This window comes from Heptranchias perlo, chromosome 13 (assembly GCF_035084215.1).
Source record: "Heptranchias perlo isolate sHepPer1 chromosome 13, sHepPer1.hap1, whole genome shotgun sequence".
Classification (NCBI taxonomy): Eukaryota; Metazoa; Chordata; class Chondrichthyes; order Hexanchiformes; family Hexanchidae; genus Heptranchias; species Heptranchias perlo.
The window spans coordinates 23,837,562-23,854,704 of record NC_090337.1 but is presented as its reverse complement, the minus strand read 5'-3'; the positions used below and the strand labels follow the sequence as shown (position 1 = coordinate 23,854,704).

Genomic DNA, 17,143 nt, shown 5'->3' with positions numbered 1-17,143 from the left:
TTGGTCCACTGCTTTTTTTGGTTTATATTAACAGCCTGGACTTGTGTATAGAGTAGTGAAGCAGATTCAATAGTAACTTTCCAAATGGAATTGGATATATCATTGAAAAGGAAAAATGTTCAAGGCTATGGGGAAAGAGTTGGGGGGTGGGGTGGTTTGTTGGGGCTAAGTGGATAGCTCTTTCAAAGAGCTGGAACAGGCATGATGGGCCAAATGGCCTCCTTCTGTGCTGTATGATTCTAATTTGGCCAGCGGGTGTCGGACATATATCTGATGCCTGCCAGTTAGGGGAGGCCAGAAATCCCAGCAGAAGGGAAGCCAAACTTGCGAGGGTGGAAGAGGGCACCGGAAATGTTCTTTGAAAGGTTGAATTGTACCCGGTATAAGGAGACCAAAAATTGTTGCCCAATTTTTAAAGATCTTCGTGAGTTCAGGCCATGACCCAGGCTTGGACCTCCTTGATCGGCTCCACAACTACCATTGAAGAGGCCAGTACATCTCTTTCTTCTCAGGGAATCAGCCAGGCAAGGGATGTGGGAAATTCCAGCGTAGTGAGTTCCCATCATGGCCCTGCCCCCTCCACATCAGTGGCCTTATTTTGGGCTGGTGGAAGTTCTGCCCCAAATTAAAGGCCACATGAATTCCTCATGTAAGCCTGGGGCCCGGCATATCCTGGTCCCAGTCTAGTTTGCAGCCCTTCCTCTGCACTCCCACCAGAACTATGGCAGGAGTGTGCCAAGGGAACCAAGGATTTTTGGTGCCCAGATGTTTACACCAAAATTTATAATTAAATTTGACTTAATTTAATTTCAATCCAAGATCACGTAAAGAGAAATATATATATATATATGTTAAATATACATAATCATTAATTTTTGAAGAGTAACACTGAAATTTGCTTACATTTAAATACTGACCTATTTTATAATTCTTTTTAGATTTGAAAGGCCTGTGGCAGTATAATCTGACTCAGGGTATTCCACTGAAAAATTACAAAGCAGAATGTCTGAACTGGTTTGCATTAGAGCCAGAGCCATCTCAATGGAACCAAAATTTACTTTCCTGTCCCTGCACCTTTTCCCAAGGAAAGGAGGACAATCGATTCCAGCAATACGAAACAGGTTAGGAATTCTATGGCTGCTGTGGAATTTTTGAATACAAACCATGACCCAGTTATTATTTCTTTTAGATTCGAAATGAACAAAATGGTTAAAATTCAGTATATATATTGTAGTCTACAAGTCAAACAAACTAAGCCAAATAATGCTAATATGTATCACGTTGTATGTTTAGAATGGTTAAGATCTCTCAGGTTTGAAAGTACATTCTTAAGACTTCCTCAAATTCCAAGAAACATTAGGGAAGCTGTAAGGCTATAATGGTAAAAGTAACAGAATTCCCTATTGCTAATACAGCATTTTATGAAGCATTTTATAAGTGAGTGTATCGTCAATTCAAGTTATTTTCCATAAATACATACATATCTGATGCTTTACCTCAATCTTCTTATCATAGCACAGTTTGAGCAATAGAAAGCATGGCTATTGACAAGGAAGTTGCAGGACACCATTTCCATCTTGCACGAGAAGATGGTACTTCCAATTATCAGGAAAACCGCAATGATTTGTGACATGATTATATGATTAATTCTAAGCAATCTTTGTTGAATTTGTACAGCTTCAACCAAGTTTCTTCGTAAAGCCAGTCCAAATGCATTTAATGCTGGTCAAAGGTGTGCTTACAACAAGAAGAATGCACTTTTGGAAGGTTGGCAGGAACGATACTGGACGTCATCCAACTCAACCAAGAACCAAGGTAGGTTTTTATTTGAAATTGTTGCAAAATATTTTTCGACTTTGTTTTCCATTTTCGCAGTTAACACAAGTGCACAATTGACATACTTTATCAATCTTCCCACACAGAATTCGACCTGAAACCATACGACTGGTGCTGCAAAAAAATAGACAACCCAGCATTTTGTGAATATTACAGGCAGAAAAGACCAAGCATTACCTGTGAAAACCACAAGCCACCATCCCGAGGTAACTTACTTTATTCAAGCTACAGAGCTGAAAATCTCCTCTTTAAAGTTACAATATTAAAAGTTATGAGTGGGTTGCAACATTCTGTTCCAGCATACATTGAAAACTCTTATGTCAGACTCTGTGTATGGCAAAATCTATTTTAACAGTGCCAATATGTGGGTGTAGTACCAGTTATGCCTGTAGGTGGTGCTGTGATATACTTTTACAATAGTTACAAATCCAATCATGCAATGTTAATTGCATAACCCATAACTGATATTATGCACTGACCCAGAGTCTGTGGCAGAATTTTAAAACCTGCGTCACGTGTCATCAATACAGAGTCCGAAAGGTAGACATCTTGACCGGATAAAAAAAATAACTTTTATTTAATTCTGTCAGAAATTCAGGCATCACCTGTGCTTGAAACTCAAAGCAATGGCAGCCACAGCGACAGTTCCATTTCTGTTTCACCTGACCGCAGGTCCACAGCGACCCCATCACTGAACTCTGAATGAACCCCCATCAGCAGAGTTTATCACACGCAATAACTTCATTTTAAGAGTTAGCTGCTCCCTCTCCTACCCACTCCCTCCACCTGTCACATATGTACTTTTACTGCCCAAGCATCTTTGCACATAATTCTCAGCCTGGATTTCCCCCATCAGTGGCTGCTCTCACCTGCACAGTACCTTTTTTCCTGAGCCCAATTGATTTGGCTTCTTCCAGGCTGCACCCCTCTCCAACACCAAGCAGAGATTCAAATCTGAGACTGGATTAGGCCAGGTGAGCTGAATTTCCCCCTCCCCAGCCAGCTTGAAATCGGGGAGAGGAGAAGGGAATGGAATCTCAATATGACCCCCCACCCCCATCCCTCACTCTTCCCTCTCTGTCACCCTTCTTGTTCCCCCAACTTTTCTATCTCCTCATCCCCCTCTCCTCTCTCCCAGCCCCCTCCTCTGCCCATCCTCCTTTCTCCCTCTCCCCCCATCTATTTTCTCCCCACCCCACCTGGGTTGACTTATTCCCCCAGTTCTAACTCTGCTTGACCTGACTAATGCACTCGGGTCTTGACTCCCTCTGTGTTACATCACATGAGATCGACTCGTTGATTTTAAAAGCAGCAAGATATTGGTTTAATTGTTTCTTTTGGAAAGTTTCTGCTCTCTTGTATCCTCAATGCAAAACTTTTGCTCTAAATTGTATTTAATAGGAATGAGGTTTAAGATTGGTTCTCATTCTGAATTCAGATCAATTTAGATGATGTAAATAGCTAAATCCAGTTGTAGGCTGTAGGTTGAAACAAGGAGCTACTCTGAAATTTCATTTTGGATAATGTTAATGTTTTGAAGTTTAATACATTGTTAAATCTTCACATGTTCTTTTTGTGTGTTGCTATGATAGCCATGATGAATGGAGACCCCCATTTCATCACCCTTGATGGGCTTTCCTACACTTTTAATGGCCTTGGTGATTTTGTAGTGCTTAATGTTAATGATTCCAATGGGACAACCATTTTTAAGCTCCATGGTCGCACATCCCAAACTGGTACAGCTCAAGCCACACACTTCAAGGCATTCACAGCCCAGCACATCTCAACCAAAACGACCACAGTGAGTAAAGATTTTATATCAAAACAGAAAAGCATAAGAATAAACAAATAAAATTGCATATTCGCCTTGGTATATGGTATATGCACCGGAAATGGCGAGGAAATTCAACCGCCTTGGTATTATAGGTGCTGTGACTATTATAGATGCTGTGACTATTGTTTTAATTGGTGATGTTCATGATTTCTCGGCAGGTCCAGATGATTTTGAACGGCAGTGACTCAATTGATGTACTATTAAATAATAAGAGTTACAAGCCTCTTACTGAAGGTGAGACTAATTTATTCTTCTTACTGTTTCAAAACGATACAAATTTGTTGTAAACTGATTATAATGTTGAAGGTTACAGTGAATCATTTGTGAACTTCGATACAAGTCAAACATTAAATTATAATTAAACATGAGCAATACAGGGGTAGAATTTCCTGCCCCCCCCCAACTTCCGTGCTGTTCCTGCCCTGACCCAGGATCAATCCATTAGACAGGACCCAGGGCAACTGTGGCTAAGGTATACCATCCCTTCCCACCAAACCTCCCCCCCCGCCACCGCTTCCAAACCAGGGCCTAACGGCAGCAGAACGGGCAGGAAATGTAAACGTAGCTAAAGGCCTCCAATTGCAGGTCATTACGGAGAGCAGCAGCCAGAAAGCCTTGATTACCTGAAAACATCCTGGTTGTTGGGGGGTGGGGGTGTGTGGGGGGTGCCGGTGCAGTGGGTGGAGCAGAAAAACAAAAAAAAAACTTCCCTTTCCATCTTCGGTCGCCAGCCAGTAGTGGGTATGGGGGCAGGCCATAACACCATTGCCAGAACTAACTACTTCAACAGAGGTGTAAAACAGGCGATATCAGATTGGCCGCCTGTCACACATCCCACCCGTATTTTGTTTCCATCTGTATTTCCAGCAGACTCTCTCTATAACTTCGGCAGATGTCCGTTGGAATCATGTCGAAGTTTCTGGACTGGCCTTCTGCGAGAGCATTGATGTAAGGAGGGGTGGGGCCAAACATCAGAATTTCCACACCCCAGGCTTTCCTCTGGGCCTGGCGTATGGTCAGCGCAGGTAAACCGGATTGGACCAGATGTACCAGCTGACCAAGGAACCCCACATGTGCCATGCAAATTGTAGGACCTCCCCTTCACCCAGCCAACTTTGACAGGGTCAGCAGTGGAGATCTGGGGTGGACGTATCTCGATCAAGATGTGCCACCCGTGGTTCTTTGGGCCCGATCATATTGCACTGCATAGGACATTGGTCAGAAATAAAGATGAAAAAAGTTTTCTTCCACTTTTTCAGTACTTCACTATCTTGCCTAAACTTGCTTAAAATTCTAAATAAATGTACTATTAAGACAGCTTTCTGATATGGCAATCTAAGTGTAAAATGCAGCAGCCCAGCCTAGAAAGGTAAGTAAGTATAGCCTAGAAATTGCTGTTGGTGATATTAATGGACAAACACTTAAAATGTTCATATGACATTCTTGTGTCCGCTGTTTCAGAGGAGGTGATAACCCATTTAAAATAGCAGAGGAAGGAATGTCATTGTAATGCATTCAGCTTTCGTCTGCTAATATCGTTAGCTATCATTTCCAGGTTTAAATGTTTTTGGAGAATCTTTGTGTCAAATGAAATATAAAAATAAATAATGTCTCCCTGAATATCCACATGTTGTTTTATCCTCACAGATAACAAAGAAATATATCGTGAAGGTACTTTTTATTTGAAGATTGGAAATGCATCAGTGACAGCTTCATTTGGTGGTGGAATTTCATTAACAGTATCAGCAAAATATGGGATGTTATCTGCGATCACCAATTTGCCAGAAGATTATATGAACAAAACAAAGGGTCTTCTTGGTAAGTCACTTTTTGCTGATGACAAATGTGGGTTCCCTTTCCCACCTTTTTAAGAAACAGACAGATTACCTTAGAATGTTTACTTTCTGTAGAAAGAAATGCACCAAATGTAGTTTATCTATTACTTTATCATTCTATAATTCCATCTGAAAGCCATCTGACTTTGTTTTGTTGAGTTGATTCAGCTAAAGGTAATGGAAGAATTAAACAGCATTATAATCGTCGGAAACTTATATAAAGATCCTGAAAACTATCCAAATTTTAACACAGAAAAGGGCCCTGCCTCATATTCTTGCCCATGGTTCCTCCAAGCTCCTCAAGCTGCTTCAGCTTTACAGTTCGACAATTTCCCTTATTCCTAACTTCCTTTACCTACCTGTTATCATCTGGAGCTTTTTCATAACTATACATAGAAATGCAAATTGATTTGGTTGTTTAGTACAATAGATGGCTGCATGGTAAGTTTGTAATTTAAAAATTAAAATGAGTTCATGTTGTTACTGGAAAATTTGCACAGTCTTTCAAAGCAATTCCTGTCAAATTTGACAATTATTTTTGTAACACTGTTAATCAAAATCCAAACCTGTTACCAACTTATTTCTTGTTCTCTATTTGCTTATAGGTGTATGGAATGGAAATCCAAATGATGATTTCACAATGCCTAATGGGTCTGTTATTCCAGCCAATAGCACGGAATCCACAATTTTCAATTATGGACTAACATGTGAGTTCAGCAAAGTTTCTGAAGTAATAGTTTAGCTGTAAAGAATGTTTGGATACAGCAAAAACAACTTACATTTATATACAAGGGGAAGATTTTAACTGTTGTTACTCAAACAAATACTTTGTGGTTTCACTAGTGTTTTGAAGCTTTGCTGTATCCAGTACAGAACTTTGATTGAAATGTGCATTCTGTTCATTGTAAACTCAGATATTGTGAAATGTGATTTGCAGCAAATCATTTGTAATGAACTCATTCACATATCATATAACATAGTCACGTAAAGAATTCTTATGGAGGATACTCTATGGGAAAGAATAAGGTTCTAATGAAGACAGAACACTGATGGCGAAAACCCAAATGGTTTGTTAGTCATTGAACTCTGAGACTAAATTGCTGCTGTGATTCTGCATGATTAGATTTATTAAAAATTTCTGTTGCCCTTGATGCAGCTTTTTGCCATTGGATGAGGCAGCAGTATGATATAGGACCTCACGGATTATCAGGTCATGACACAACATAATGTGGGACCTCAGGAAAAAAATAGTGCTCTTCCAGAAAATAAAATCACTGTTCACTGTTTAATCCATTCAAGGCAATAATTGAAGTCCTAAGCATCCATCATTTAGCCTTTAAGCAATAATTGGGATGTTCCTCATGCTATCAGCAATTATAAACAGGCTTATTATAATGCACCTGTTCTCAGAATGCAGTGTTTAACTTTTAGTTGGTTATTTTGTAACTCAGGAATAATGACATTAGATCCCGCAATAACCTCAGTTATTAAGAGGTAAGTAACTGAGCCTTAATGACCAGGAAGGCGCAGGTTCTATTACCAACCTGTGCTGATCTAGTCAATCTTAGTCAAAGGTAGGGGAACTACAGTTGGCTTTGGAATCACCTGATTGGGAGGAGTGAGAGAAACTGGCTAAGGTTACTGTACCTGATTGTAATCCAACAACCCCCAATGAAAAGTATGTGTGGTGTAACTATTGAGCGAGAACAGGATTGGGTTTGTCGTGTGACGCTCTGCATTGTCAAATAGCCTACGAACACTAAGGGGGTGATTTTCAACCCCAAGAACAGGTGGGATGGGGGCGGGTGGGAGTTGAAAATAGTTGTTTTTTGGGTCGGGTCCCCAACCTGGGTTTAACGTCAGCGTGGAAAAGTACATGCTTTCCATTGGGAATGCCAAGTCCAAAAATTTTGCGGTCGCGACCCAAAAAACAACTATTTTCAACTCCCACCCACCCTTGGGGTTTAAAATCACCCCCTAAGTGTGTAAGATTACAAGTGAAGAATGGCCACTCGAATGAGATATTAGATTTTCTGGATTCATTCACCAGTATCAATCAGCACCTTCAGGAGAGGTGAAGAAGAAAAATAAGGAATAAAGAGACACCGTTTTCCATTCCACTCTCAGAATTTTTTTGTACATCCCATAACTTCTGGCTGTAATTCAACATATCCTGAGCTGGGAACTGACTTGAATCTTTTCTCATTTTTTTTCTAAGTTTGTGTCATTTGGGGAACCAGTTTAAAGCAGCAGTGGAATGATGCCGCTTTAAGCTGAATCTGCATTGGCTCAAGTATGAGTTCCCAATGGTGATATTAGATTTTTTTTGTCATTATTAATTCCTAAATGGGGGTGAAATCCATCTTGGGCAGTAGCACAAAATGGAAAAGAAAATTGGGCTGCCGATTCGCTATCGCCTGTTTTGCGCTATGCCCAAGGCAAATTTGTAATAACTAATAAAAAGCTTATGTAGAAATGTGAACAACAAATGGATTGCCTACCTTTGTCATGTCTTCTTCATTCTTTCGCACACCGCAAGAAACTAACCCTAGAGCTGGTGGTCTTGCAGAAAGCAGATGAGTAACTTGAACAATGTCATGTCATAAAGCAATTGGCTGTTCACGCCCTCTATAAAAGACAATCAATATACTGAGCGTTATTTTATTACAGTATTTGGATAGTGATACATCGTAATTGTAAACAAAAATAACACTTTTCCGAGCTTGTAGGGGTGATTGGGAGGGAGGGCAGTGTGTGAAGAATGCTTCGCTTGAAGAACGAAGATCACCCTACCAAGATAGGTATTGCAACTATTTCCTTTATCTTGCACTTTCCACACCTTCCAGGGGCTTAAATAGGCCATGCCCATCTAGGTGATGGCATCAATTATGATGTTTGAACCCTTTCATCAGGATTGGCAAAGCCATCATGATTAGTTTACTGACTGTAACCTCTGATGCAATTTCAGTTCCTCCTTTTTTCTTGTTCTAAAAAGAAAAAAGTTGATGAGCAGAAAAAAAAACCCGTGAAGAATCAATAATAAGCTTAGCTTGTAATCTCACACAAAAGCTGGGGGAAAATGAACTGACACTCAGGTACACTGTTTACCTTGTATAGAGAGCATGAACAGCTAATGACATATTGACAATAGCTTCAATTTCGTACGAGTGTCCAAGTGATTTTTCAGGACCAATTGAACAAGAGACAGACTCCTGCAGAGAATGCTGAATGAAGAAGAATAAAGAGTTATTCAAACATGATAAATTACTACACAGTGATACTATTACTACATAAACAGAACACTTGTGTCATGTGTTGAATATATGCATGGGAAAAATACAACTTCCTTTATAACAACACAAAGCTCTTATCACAGTTTTGCACATGCAATATGTAGTATCCATCAGCCTAATCCATTACTCATTTCTCTCATTATCTTGACCAACAGGGGAAGTGCCCAGTAACCGTTCTGTTTTGTTAAGAGCTGCAAGCAATTCATTTAAACCTCTCTTTCTGCATGATCCCCAACAACAGAATGAGACCTTGTTTAACATGTTGGCCACTGAGTGCAAAAATAACACTGAATGTATTTTTGATGCAATAAGTACAGGAGAAACAAACATCGGATTGGCCACAGCAGCGGACATCACAGAATTTGCTCAAGTCAATGAAAGACTAAGTAAGCAATTGTAACTCTAAAATAAAGAGCTATTATTTACTTAGAATGTGGCTTAATATCTATCTGTGTAAGGTACAAAGAAAACCTTTCTATTCACATCAGGGCTGACATTTGCTTGTAAACTTAGTATCCTGAATAGATTTTATATAGTTGGAAAGCAGCTAGTTTGTCTGAGAAACTTTGAGTTGCATTGTGCCTGCTTGACATCATTGAGATTACACTCATGAGAATTTAATGTCTGCACACTCAGCAGTATTTAATCATTTGTTTCACATTTTCATCCTATTTTAGACTCATATCCACCTACCATTCAAGGAAAGTCTGTGATTTATACAAAACTGCATCAGCAAATAATTTGTTACTACACAGCAACGGATAAAATGGGAAATACTTCTCTATTTAGCCCTTATGTATCCCCAGATCTGAATGTAACAGGTAATGTTTTATCTAAAATAGTGTTCATTTTAAAACACTGTGGCTTATAAAAACAAACTCATTTTTTGGATTCAAACCCAAAATGAGATGACTGTACGTTCCCTGCAATGATTGCTAATGATTCCGAGTAAATCGGGTCTGGGCAGTTTTAATCACAGTTTCCAAGTAAAGATGAGTTTACAGCACAAAACTTCATGATTTGGACAGTTACACTGCAGAGAATAAAGTAATAGATAGCACAGTGCAAATTGTCACACTGGTGCAGGAGGAGCTGCTTCTCTTCAATGAGGATTAATATTCTTATTATAATGCAATTTTAGGAGTGTTGGTACACAATCATCTGCCAAAATCTAGTCCCAAAAATGTACATATAATAGCACTCGTGGCAGTTAATAAACAGACACAACTATAACCACAAGAACTTATGGAAAATAACTGCCCTGATTCAAAGTATTCTGCTTTGAACAATAAAAGGTTACCACACCAGACAAACTCCACTGTTAAAAGGGAAACTCATTTTTACATTGAGACTTTAATATTTTACAAATTCTGCAAATGAGCTTATTGAATATGGTGTTTATGCCATTTGTGATGAAGACTTGCATAAAATTTACTCCCAGCTGGCTTGAGATCTCCCTCATTCAATGGAATAAACTTCATATTCAACAATTTTTTGTCAAGGTCAATTATTTGTATTGATAAATGTTAATAATGAGTGAGATTAATTAAAACAAGTCATTCCGTCTGTTTTCACACCTCTTTTAATCGACTTTTTTTTTTAAACTCAACAGAAAATGGAACTTTAACCTGGCTTCCAAAGACCACAAATGAAATATCGTTAGAAATTGAAGCAGTTGGGTCCAATAAACTGTTCTCAGTCATTAGACCCCAGTTAGTGGTATGTGACTGTGGTGGGAATGGACAGTGCATTAGAAACGAAACCACTCGCATCAATGGCTCCTCTCTCTATGTGAGTGTGCAAATGAAAAAAATTGATTTAGACATAACTGACCTATAAACAACTTTGGTACTATTGCGATTTGATAAGTTACAACACTAGCAGTAGAACATGAAATGCAATGGAACTGGTGAAACCCAAATATTTACAGGTGTGAGTCCTGGAGCAGCCAGCTCACTCTAGCATCAGGAACAGGGAAAAGTTATTAGGCCTAACAATTCTATCCTTTTTTCATAGATCTTAAATCTATCTTCCCGCCTTCTTACCATATCCCTCAATCCCTCTGTATCCAGAAAAGTTTCAAGTTGCCTGTTGAACCCACTTATGCTATCCACTTCAATGGCCTTCCCAAGTAATTTATTTCACAAGTCTATTACCTTTGAGTAAAAATGTTGCACCAAACTTCTTACTCTTAAGTTCTAACCTATGTTCCCTGTTATTTGAACCCTTCACTGGAATTAACATTTTGCCTGGTTCAGCTTTGTAAGTTGAACTGCACAGAAGAACAGATTTGATGAATTTGTGCTCTGACATGTACTTCATGCACCAAGAGTACCTGTCGGAATTTGGAGCCTTCTGACATGCAGCAAAATTCCAGACATGCATTCCTGGTGCATGAAGCTCCTCACCAGGAGTGCAAATTTGAAAAATCGACCCTAGAGTGTTTTGCATTCAAACTGTGGACTCACCTAGTAAATAAACTTATTTATTAACATGTTCCTCAACTACCCTCTAGATGGACCCTTGTACATCAGAAAAATTAAATTCAGAGTAAAGCAAAACAAAAAGGTGAAACCAATCTATCTCAGAGAAACCGGGGGAAAGATTTCCTACGTGTTTTCAATGCAGCAAACTGTCAGAGTTCTTTCTAACCCCCTATATAACTGCTATATGCACATCAAACTGCTGTTAGTTACTGAATTGTGCTGCATTTTACATTGGCGTACACAATAGAGCTTTACTTGCTAGAACAGTGAAGCATTTTATATTAAATAACAGGAAAATTACAAAGCATATTATTCTTTTAGTGCTCACTGAGATGTTTTGACGCAATTACATCATTCAAGTTTGTACTGAGGAGGAGGAAATCTGGTTATTTTTAAATAAGATGTATTTTCTTCCTTTCTCCTCTAAAACCAACTGCAAAAGTATGTGTAGAATCAGCTCACGTGACTCTCCTTCCATTTTTCCAGGAACACTGGATGTAGAATGACACGGGTAGGCCAGACTTGCTGTTAGCAAAGCTCCAACGGTTGACCCACAGGGCCCCAGATAGTTGCTGTGCGCCACCTTAAACCCGCGAGTCATACATTATTGCCATGGGAAATACCCATACCTGCCCTATCACTTCTGGCACCCGTGTTTTCCCTTTTTCTCTCTGGGAGGCCATCTGGTCCCATCTTGGCACACATTTCCAGTGATACAGCTTAGACGAGGAAATCAGCGTATATTAAATCCCATCACTCAGTCAGAACATTGTGCCTTCTCATAAGCCTCCACTTTGTTTTATTTGTAAATGCTTAACTTTCAATTTCCTCATGAATAATATTTACAGCAACCCAAAGATTTTACTCATTGCTTTTCTACAGAAAACTGCTTGTAAGTGTGCACCTGGATTCACTAGTAGTGACTGTCGATCTACAATTGGACGGTGTCAGAGTGCCAGCTGCTTCCCTGGAATAAACTGCAACTCCTCTTCTGGTTGTGGGTCCTGTCCCGCTGGACTCACTGGGGATGGTACACGTTGCTCAGGTAACCTATCTTTAATTCTCCTATTTCAGAAAGATTGAGCAAAATTTGTAATATCCCAACAGATATAGATGAGTGTAAGGACAACAACCCGTGTCCTCCAAATGCAACATGTATCAACATTGTGAAATGTTATAATTGTACTTGCAACCCAGGATTTTCAAGTAAGTGTAATGTAAATAATATGTAATGTAATCATGTACATGTTTTTGTATAATTATTAATATTCCTCAAGCACAACTTCAGTAAATTCATTAACTATATAGTTCCGCTATGTTGAAAGTCATACCTTGCTCTTTATAATATAGCTAAACTTTATTAAATGATTTTGAATAGGCACAAATTCATTACACTTCCTGTCATTCTTAATCATAGTCAAATTTATCCAAATATTTTCATTTGATTGGATGATTATAATTTTTTTTTCCACTTCAAGTAAGTTTCTTCCAGCTGAATGGATGGTTTGCAAATTTATTCCTATATTAATTTGTTAAAAAGATAGCCAGAGATTAACAAATTGTTAAAAACATTTTTCAAATCCACCATTCTTTTCTGATGTCAAAAATAACATTTTAAACATGACAAAACATTTTTTAAATGATATACTTCACAATAACAGAATTAAATTTATCTACAAGATAAAGACCTGGACTGGTCTTTATTATCATGACTGGTCTTTATAAGAAGTGGATGTACTTTCTCCCTCTATCCTCCCTTGAATCATGTTTCCCAGCTTGTTTCTTTTCTTGTCACCTGCTTTGGTTTGTGGAACAGATGCTGTACTGCAGGTGCGGGGCAAGTGCCATTGTGGAATATGTAGATATTCCTGATGATCTGCTACAATTGGTGAATCACACTTACACTCGACCTATTGGCACCATCATTCCTATCACCTGGTCCAATCCCTACCGCTCCCAGCTGCCATCATTGAGTCTCTCAACTGACCCCAATTCTTCTGTTACCTTCCCAGTGGTTTTCTGGCTGGTTGATTAAAGTTTCCTCCCCATTAATACTACCATACCCTATTCCCCAAAAATACTGTCACACCTCAACACACCAAAACTACACCGAGTTTTCCTTCAATTGTGCCAGACCCTACCTCCACCCCATGTGTTCTACTCCTCAATCCCCCAAAGCCCTTGGATACCCTCTCCCAATCCCAGACCACGACCCAATCACGTTTTCCACGATTCCCCCTACCAATACTTCCAAACTCCAGAATTACCCTGCCAATAGTCTCACTCCCAAAAACCACCTTCCCAATGTTTCCTGACCCTAGCAACCCAAACCCTTCCATTCCTTCCCATTGCTTCCAGACACTCGATACCACTCAGTTCGACCCAACTCACCACTCACTCCCGATACTACCTAACCCCCAGGACCACCCTTGGTCCTGGTAAATCAGGTTTCAGAAAGTGAAGATCCTGCATGACAATCTTCCCAAACTATGTTTAGGAAGTGACAACCCAAGTGGACTGTGGGAAATTCTATAACGTGGTGCACTCAGATTTTCAAAAGGCATTTCACAGAGTTCTATCCCAAAGGTACCAGTTATATTCAAAGCTGAGCGGGTGTTGGGAATGGCTTCAGAAATTTGATGAAATTACCAATACAAACTTTTGTTAACTAATTAGTTGGTCTCCTGCAGCATTGCTCCTTGTAAATCAGATGACAAGGAGAAATTCCACAGGAGACCAACTAATTCGTTAACAAAAGTTTATGTTGGTAATTTCAGGAGTATTACACAATGTAACAAGCAGTGACCCTGAATGCCCTCAAAAGCTGGGGTGTAATTCCAGAGTGCAGGGTTTGACAGAGGACCAGCAGAGGCAGGACCCAGAAATGCTGGGTGTATCTGCTCCAATGTGCAAAAAAAGGAAATTTCCTCTCGGGGCTGAGACCATTCACCCCATAGGTTGCCCAAAGTATTAATTTGAGTGGTCTCCATTCAGGTGCTAGTCAGCATGACTCAACAGTAACATTTTAATAGATGATAAAACATTTTAAAAATGACATACTTCACAATAACAGAATTAAATGTATTTACAGAATACAGACCTGAACTGGTCATTATTACCATACCTGGTCTTCATAATTGTAAACAATTTTACAACACCAAGTTATAGTCCAGCAATTTTATTTTAAATTCACAAGCTTTCGGAGATTTTCTCCTTCCTCAGGCAAATGTTTCAAGATCTCCTTGAAGCCTACGCATTTATACATATTGAACAATAATACATGGTGTTTACAGACTGCCCCTGCAACTGCCCGTTGCCAAGGCAATCACCGTGTTCAGACAGAGAGGTGTTACCTGCAGAACCTCCGAATACACATTCAACAAAAAAACAAACAGGGAAAAAAAAACAGAGAAAAAAAAAACACAGAGAGAGGCAGAAACATCCGGAAGGCAGAGAGAGCCAGCAAATGACCCATTATATTAAAAACAGATAACATTTGTTCGCTGGTGGGGTAACGTGTAGCGTGACATGAACCCAAGATCCCGGTTGAGGCCGTCCTCATGGGTGCGGAACTTGGCTATCAATTTCTGCTCGACGATTTTGCGTTGTCGTGTGTCTCGAAGGCCGCCTTGGAGTACGCTTACCCGAAGGTCGGTGGATGAGTGTCCATGACTGCTGAAGTGTTCCCCGACTGGGAGGGAACCCTCCTGTTTGGCGATTGTTGCGCGGTGTCCGTTCATCCGTTGTCGCAGCGTCTGCACTGGTCTTCATAAGAAATAGTTGTAGTTTCTCCCTCTATCCTCCCATAAATCATGTTTCCCAGCTTGTTATTTTTGGTGTCATCTGCTTTGGATTATGGAACAGGTGCTGTACTGCTCAGGTGCGAGGCAAGCACCATTGTGGAACATTAAATTTATTCCTGATGATTTGCTTCGATTGGTGAATCCTATTTACCCTCTACCTGTTGGCACCATCATTCCTATCACCTGGTCCAAGCCCCACCACTCCCAGCTGCTGTCATTGTGCCTCTCAATTGGCCCCAACTCTTGTGTTACCTTCCCAGTGATTTCCTGGCACTGAGCCGGTTAACTAAAGTGCATGGTGCACTTTTACTGGCAAATACAGTATGAAAAATTAATCTACTAATAGCTGGTTCCCGGATCACTACTAAATAAATAGCTTCAGAATAATTGTAAATTTCCAGGGAAATGGATGAAGGTTCACTTCTCCATTCTTTTGCATTTCCTCCCCCTTAATAACAATATACCCTATTCCCCAAAAATACCGTCAGACCTCAGCACCCCAAAACTACACCTAACTTTCCTTCAATAGTGCCAGACCCTATTGTTCCCCCCCACCTCTCACAATCCCATGTGTTCTTCTCCCCAGTTCCCGCAAGCTCTTGGTTACCCTTCCCCCAATCCCATACCACAGCCCAAACCCATTGTCCACGATTCCCCCTACCAATACTCCCAGATCCCAGAATTACCCTGCTAGTAGTCTCACACCTAAAGACCACCTTCCCAATGATTCCAGACCCTAGCACCCCAAACCCTCCCATTGCCTCCAGACACTCAAGAAACCATTCTCAATGCTCCCAGACCGTAAGATTCCATCTCAATTTTCTCATATCCCAAAACTCCCTGCCCAATCTTCACATACTCTGGGACTCCCAACCCACTTCTCCCAGATGATGTGAACTGACTCCCAGATCACAATACTTCAACATTACAGGATCCCCTCATGTTCTATCATACCGCAACAACTCTCCCAAAGTCCAAAATACTCCAACCTCCACCACATCTATACCTCAGCAAGTTCACGATTACCACATACTACAATCCTCCCCCCAGTACTCCAAGACCTCAGCAGCCCCACTCATTCTAAATCTTAACATCCTCACCATAGTCCTACAAAACCCCTGAACCCACTTCAGTTCTACAAAACACAAGACCGCTCACTCCCGATACTACCTAACCACAGGACCACCCCTAGTCCTGGTAAATCAGGTTTCAGAAACTGCACGACAATCTTCCGGGACTACTTTTAGAAAGTGGCAACCCAAGTGGACTGTGGGAAATTCTATAAGGTGGTGTATTTAGATTTCCAAAAGGCATTTGACAGAGTTCTACCCCAAAGGTACTAGTTATGTTCAAATGATGCTGGATAAATCTTGGGAATGGCTTAAGAAATTAAATGAAGGGTAGAAAACACCGGGTATTTGTTAGAGGAGTTATATTCGGGTGAGGAGAAGGACTGAGTAGGGTTCCCCAGGGCTTAATGTTGGGAACACTACTGTTTCTAATTCACATCAATGACTTAGATTCAGAAACTCAAGGCAAGTTAGTCAAGTTTGCAAATGGGCATCCATGAGACACTGTGGGCCATCAGCAGCAGCAGAATTGTATTCCAGCACAATCTGTAATCTCATGGCCCAGCATATTCCTCACTCTACCATTACCAACAAGCCTGGGGATCAACCCTGGTTCAATGAGGAGTGTAGAAGAGCATGCCAGGAGCAGCACCAGGCGTACCTAAAAATGAGGTGCCAACCTGGTGAAGCTACAACACAGGACTACATGCATGCTAAACAGCGGAAGCAACATGCTATAGACAGAGCTAAGTGATTCCACAACCAACAGATCAGACCAAATCTCTGCAGTTCTGCCACATCCAGTCGTGAATGGTGGTGGACAATTAAACAACTAACGGGAGGAGGAGGCTCTGTAAACATCCCCACCCTCAATCATCGCAGAGTCCAGCACGTGAGTGCAAAAGGCTGAAGATGGAAGCTTTTGCAACCATCTTCAGCCAGAAGCGCCGAGTGGAAGATCCATCTCAGCCTCCTCCCGATATCCC

At 40.4% G+C, this 17,143-nt stretch overlaps 1 protein-coding gene across 1 annotated transcript in view; it reads left to right on the top strand.

The window, feature by feature from the left end:
- Positions 1-17,143, top strand: part of LOC137331105 (mucin-4-like) — a 92,380-nt gene that overhangs the window by 23,955 nt on the left and 51,282 nt on the right. The window contains exons 19-29 of the mRNA XM_067994709.1: positions 939-1,121; positions 1,678-1,815; positions 1,923-2,042; positions 3,429-3,637; positions 3,829-3,904; positions 5,318-5,488; positions 6,111-6,212; positions 8,954-9,184; positions 9,476-9,619; positions 10,411-10,589; positions 12,167-12,329. Of these exons, the coding sequence (XP_067850810.1) occupies positions 939-1,121; positions 1,678-1,815; positions 1,923-2,042; positions 3,429-3,637; positions 3,829-3,904; positions 5,318-5,488; positions 6,111-6,212; positions 8,954-9,184; positions 9,476-9,619; positions 10,411-10,589; positions 12,167-12,329 (1,716 nt within the window). The remainder of the gene's footprint in view (positions 1-938; positions 1,122-1,677; positions 1,816-1,922; positions 2,043-3,428; positions 3,638-3,828; positions 3,905-5,317; positions 5,489-6,110; positions 6,213-8,953; positions 9,185-9,475; positions 9,620-10,410; positions 10,590-12,166; positions 12,330-17,143) is intronic.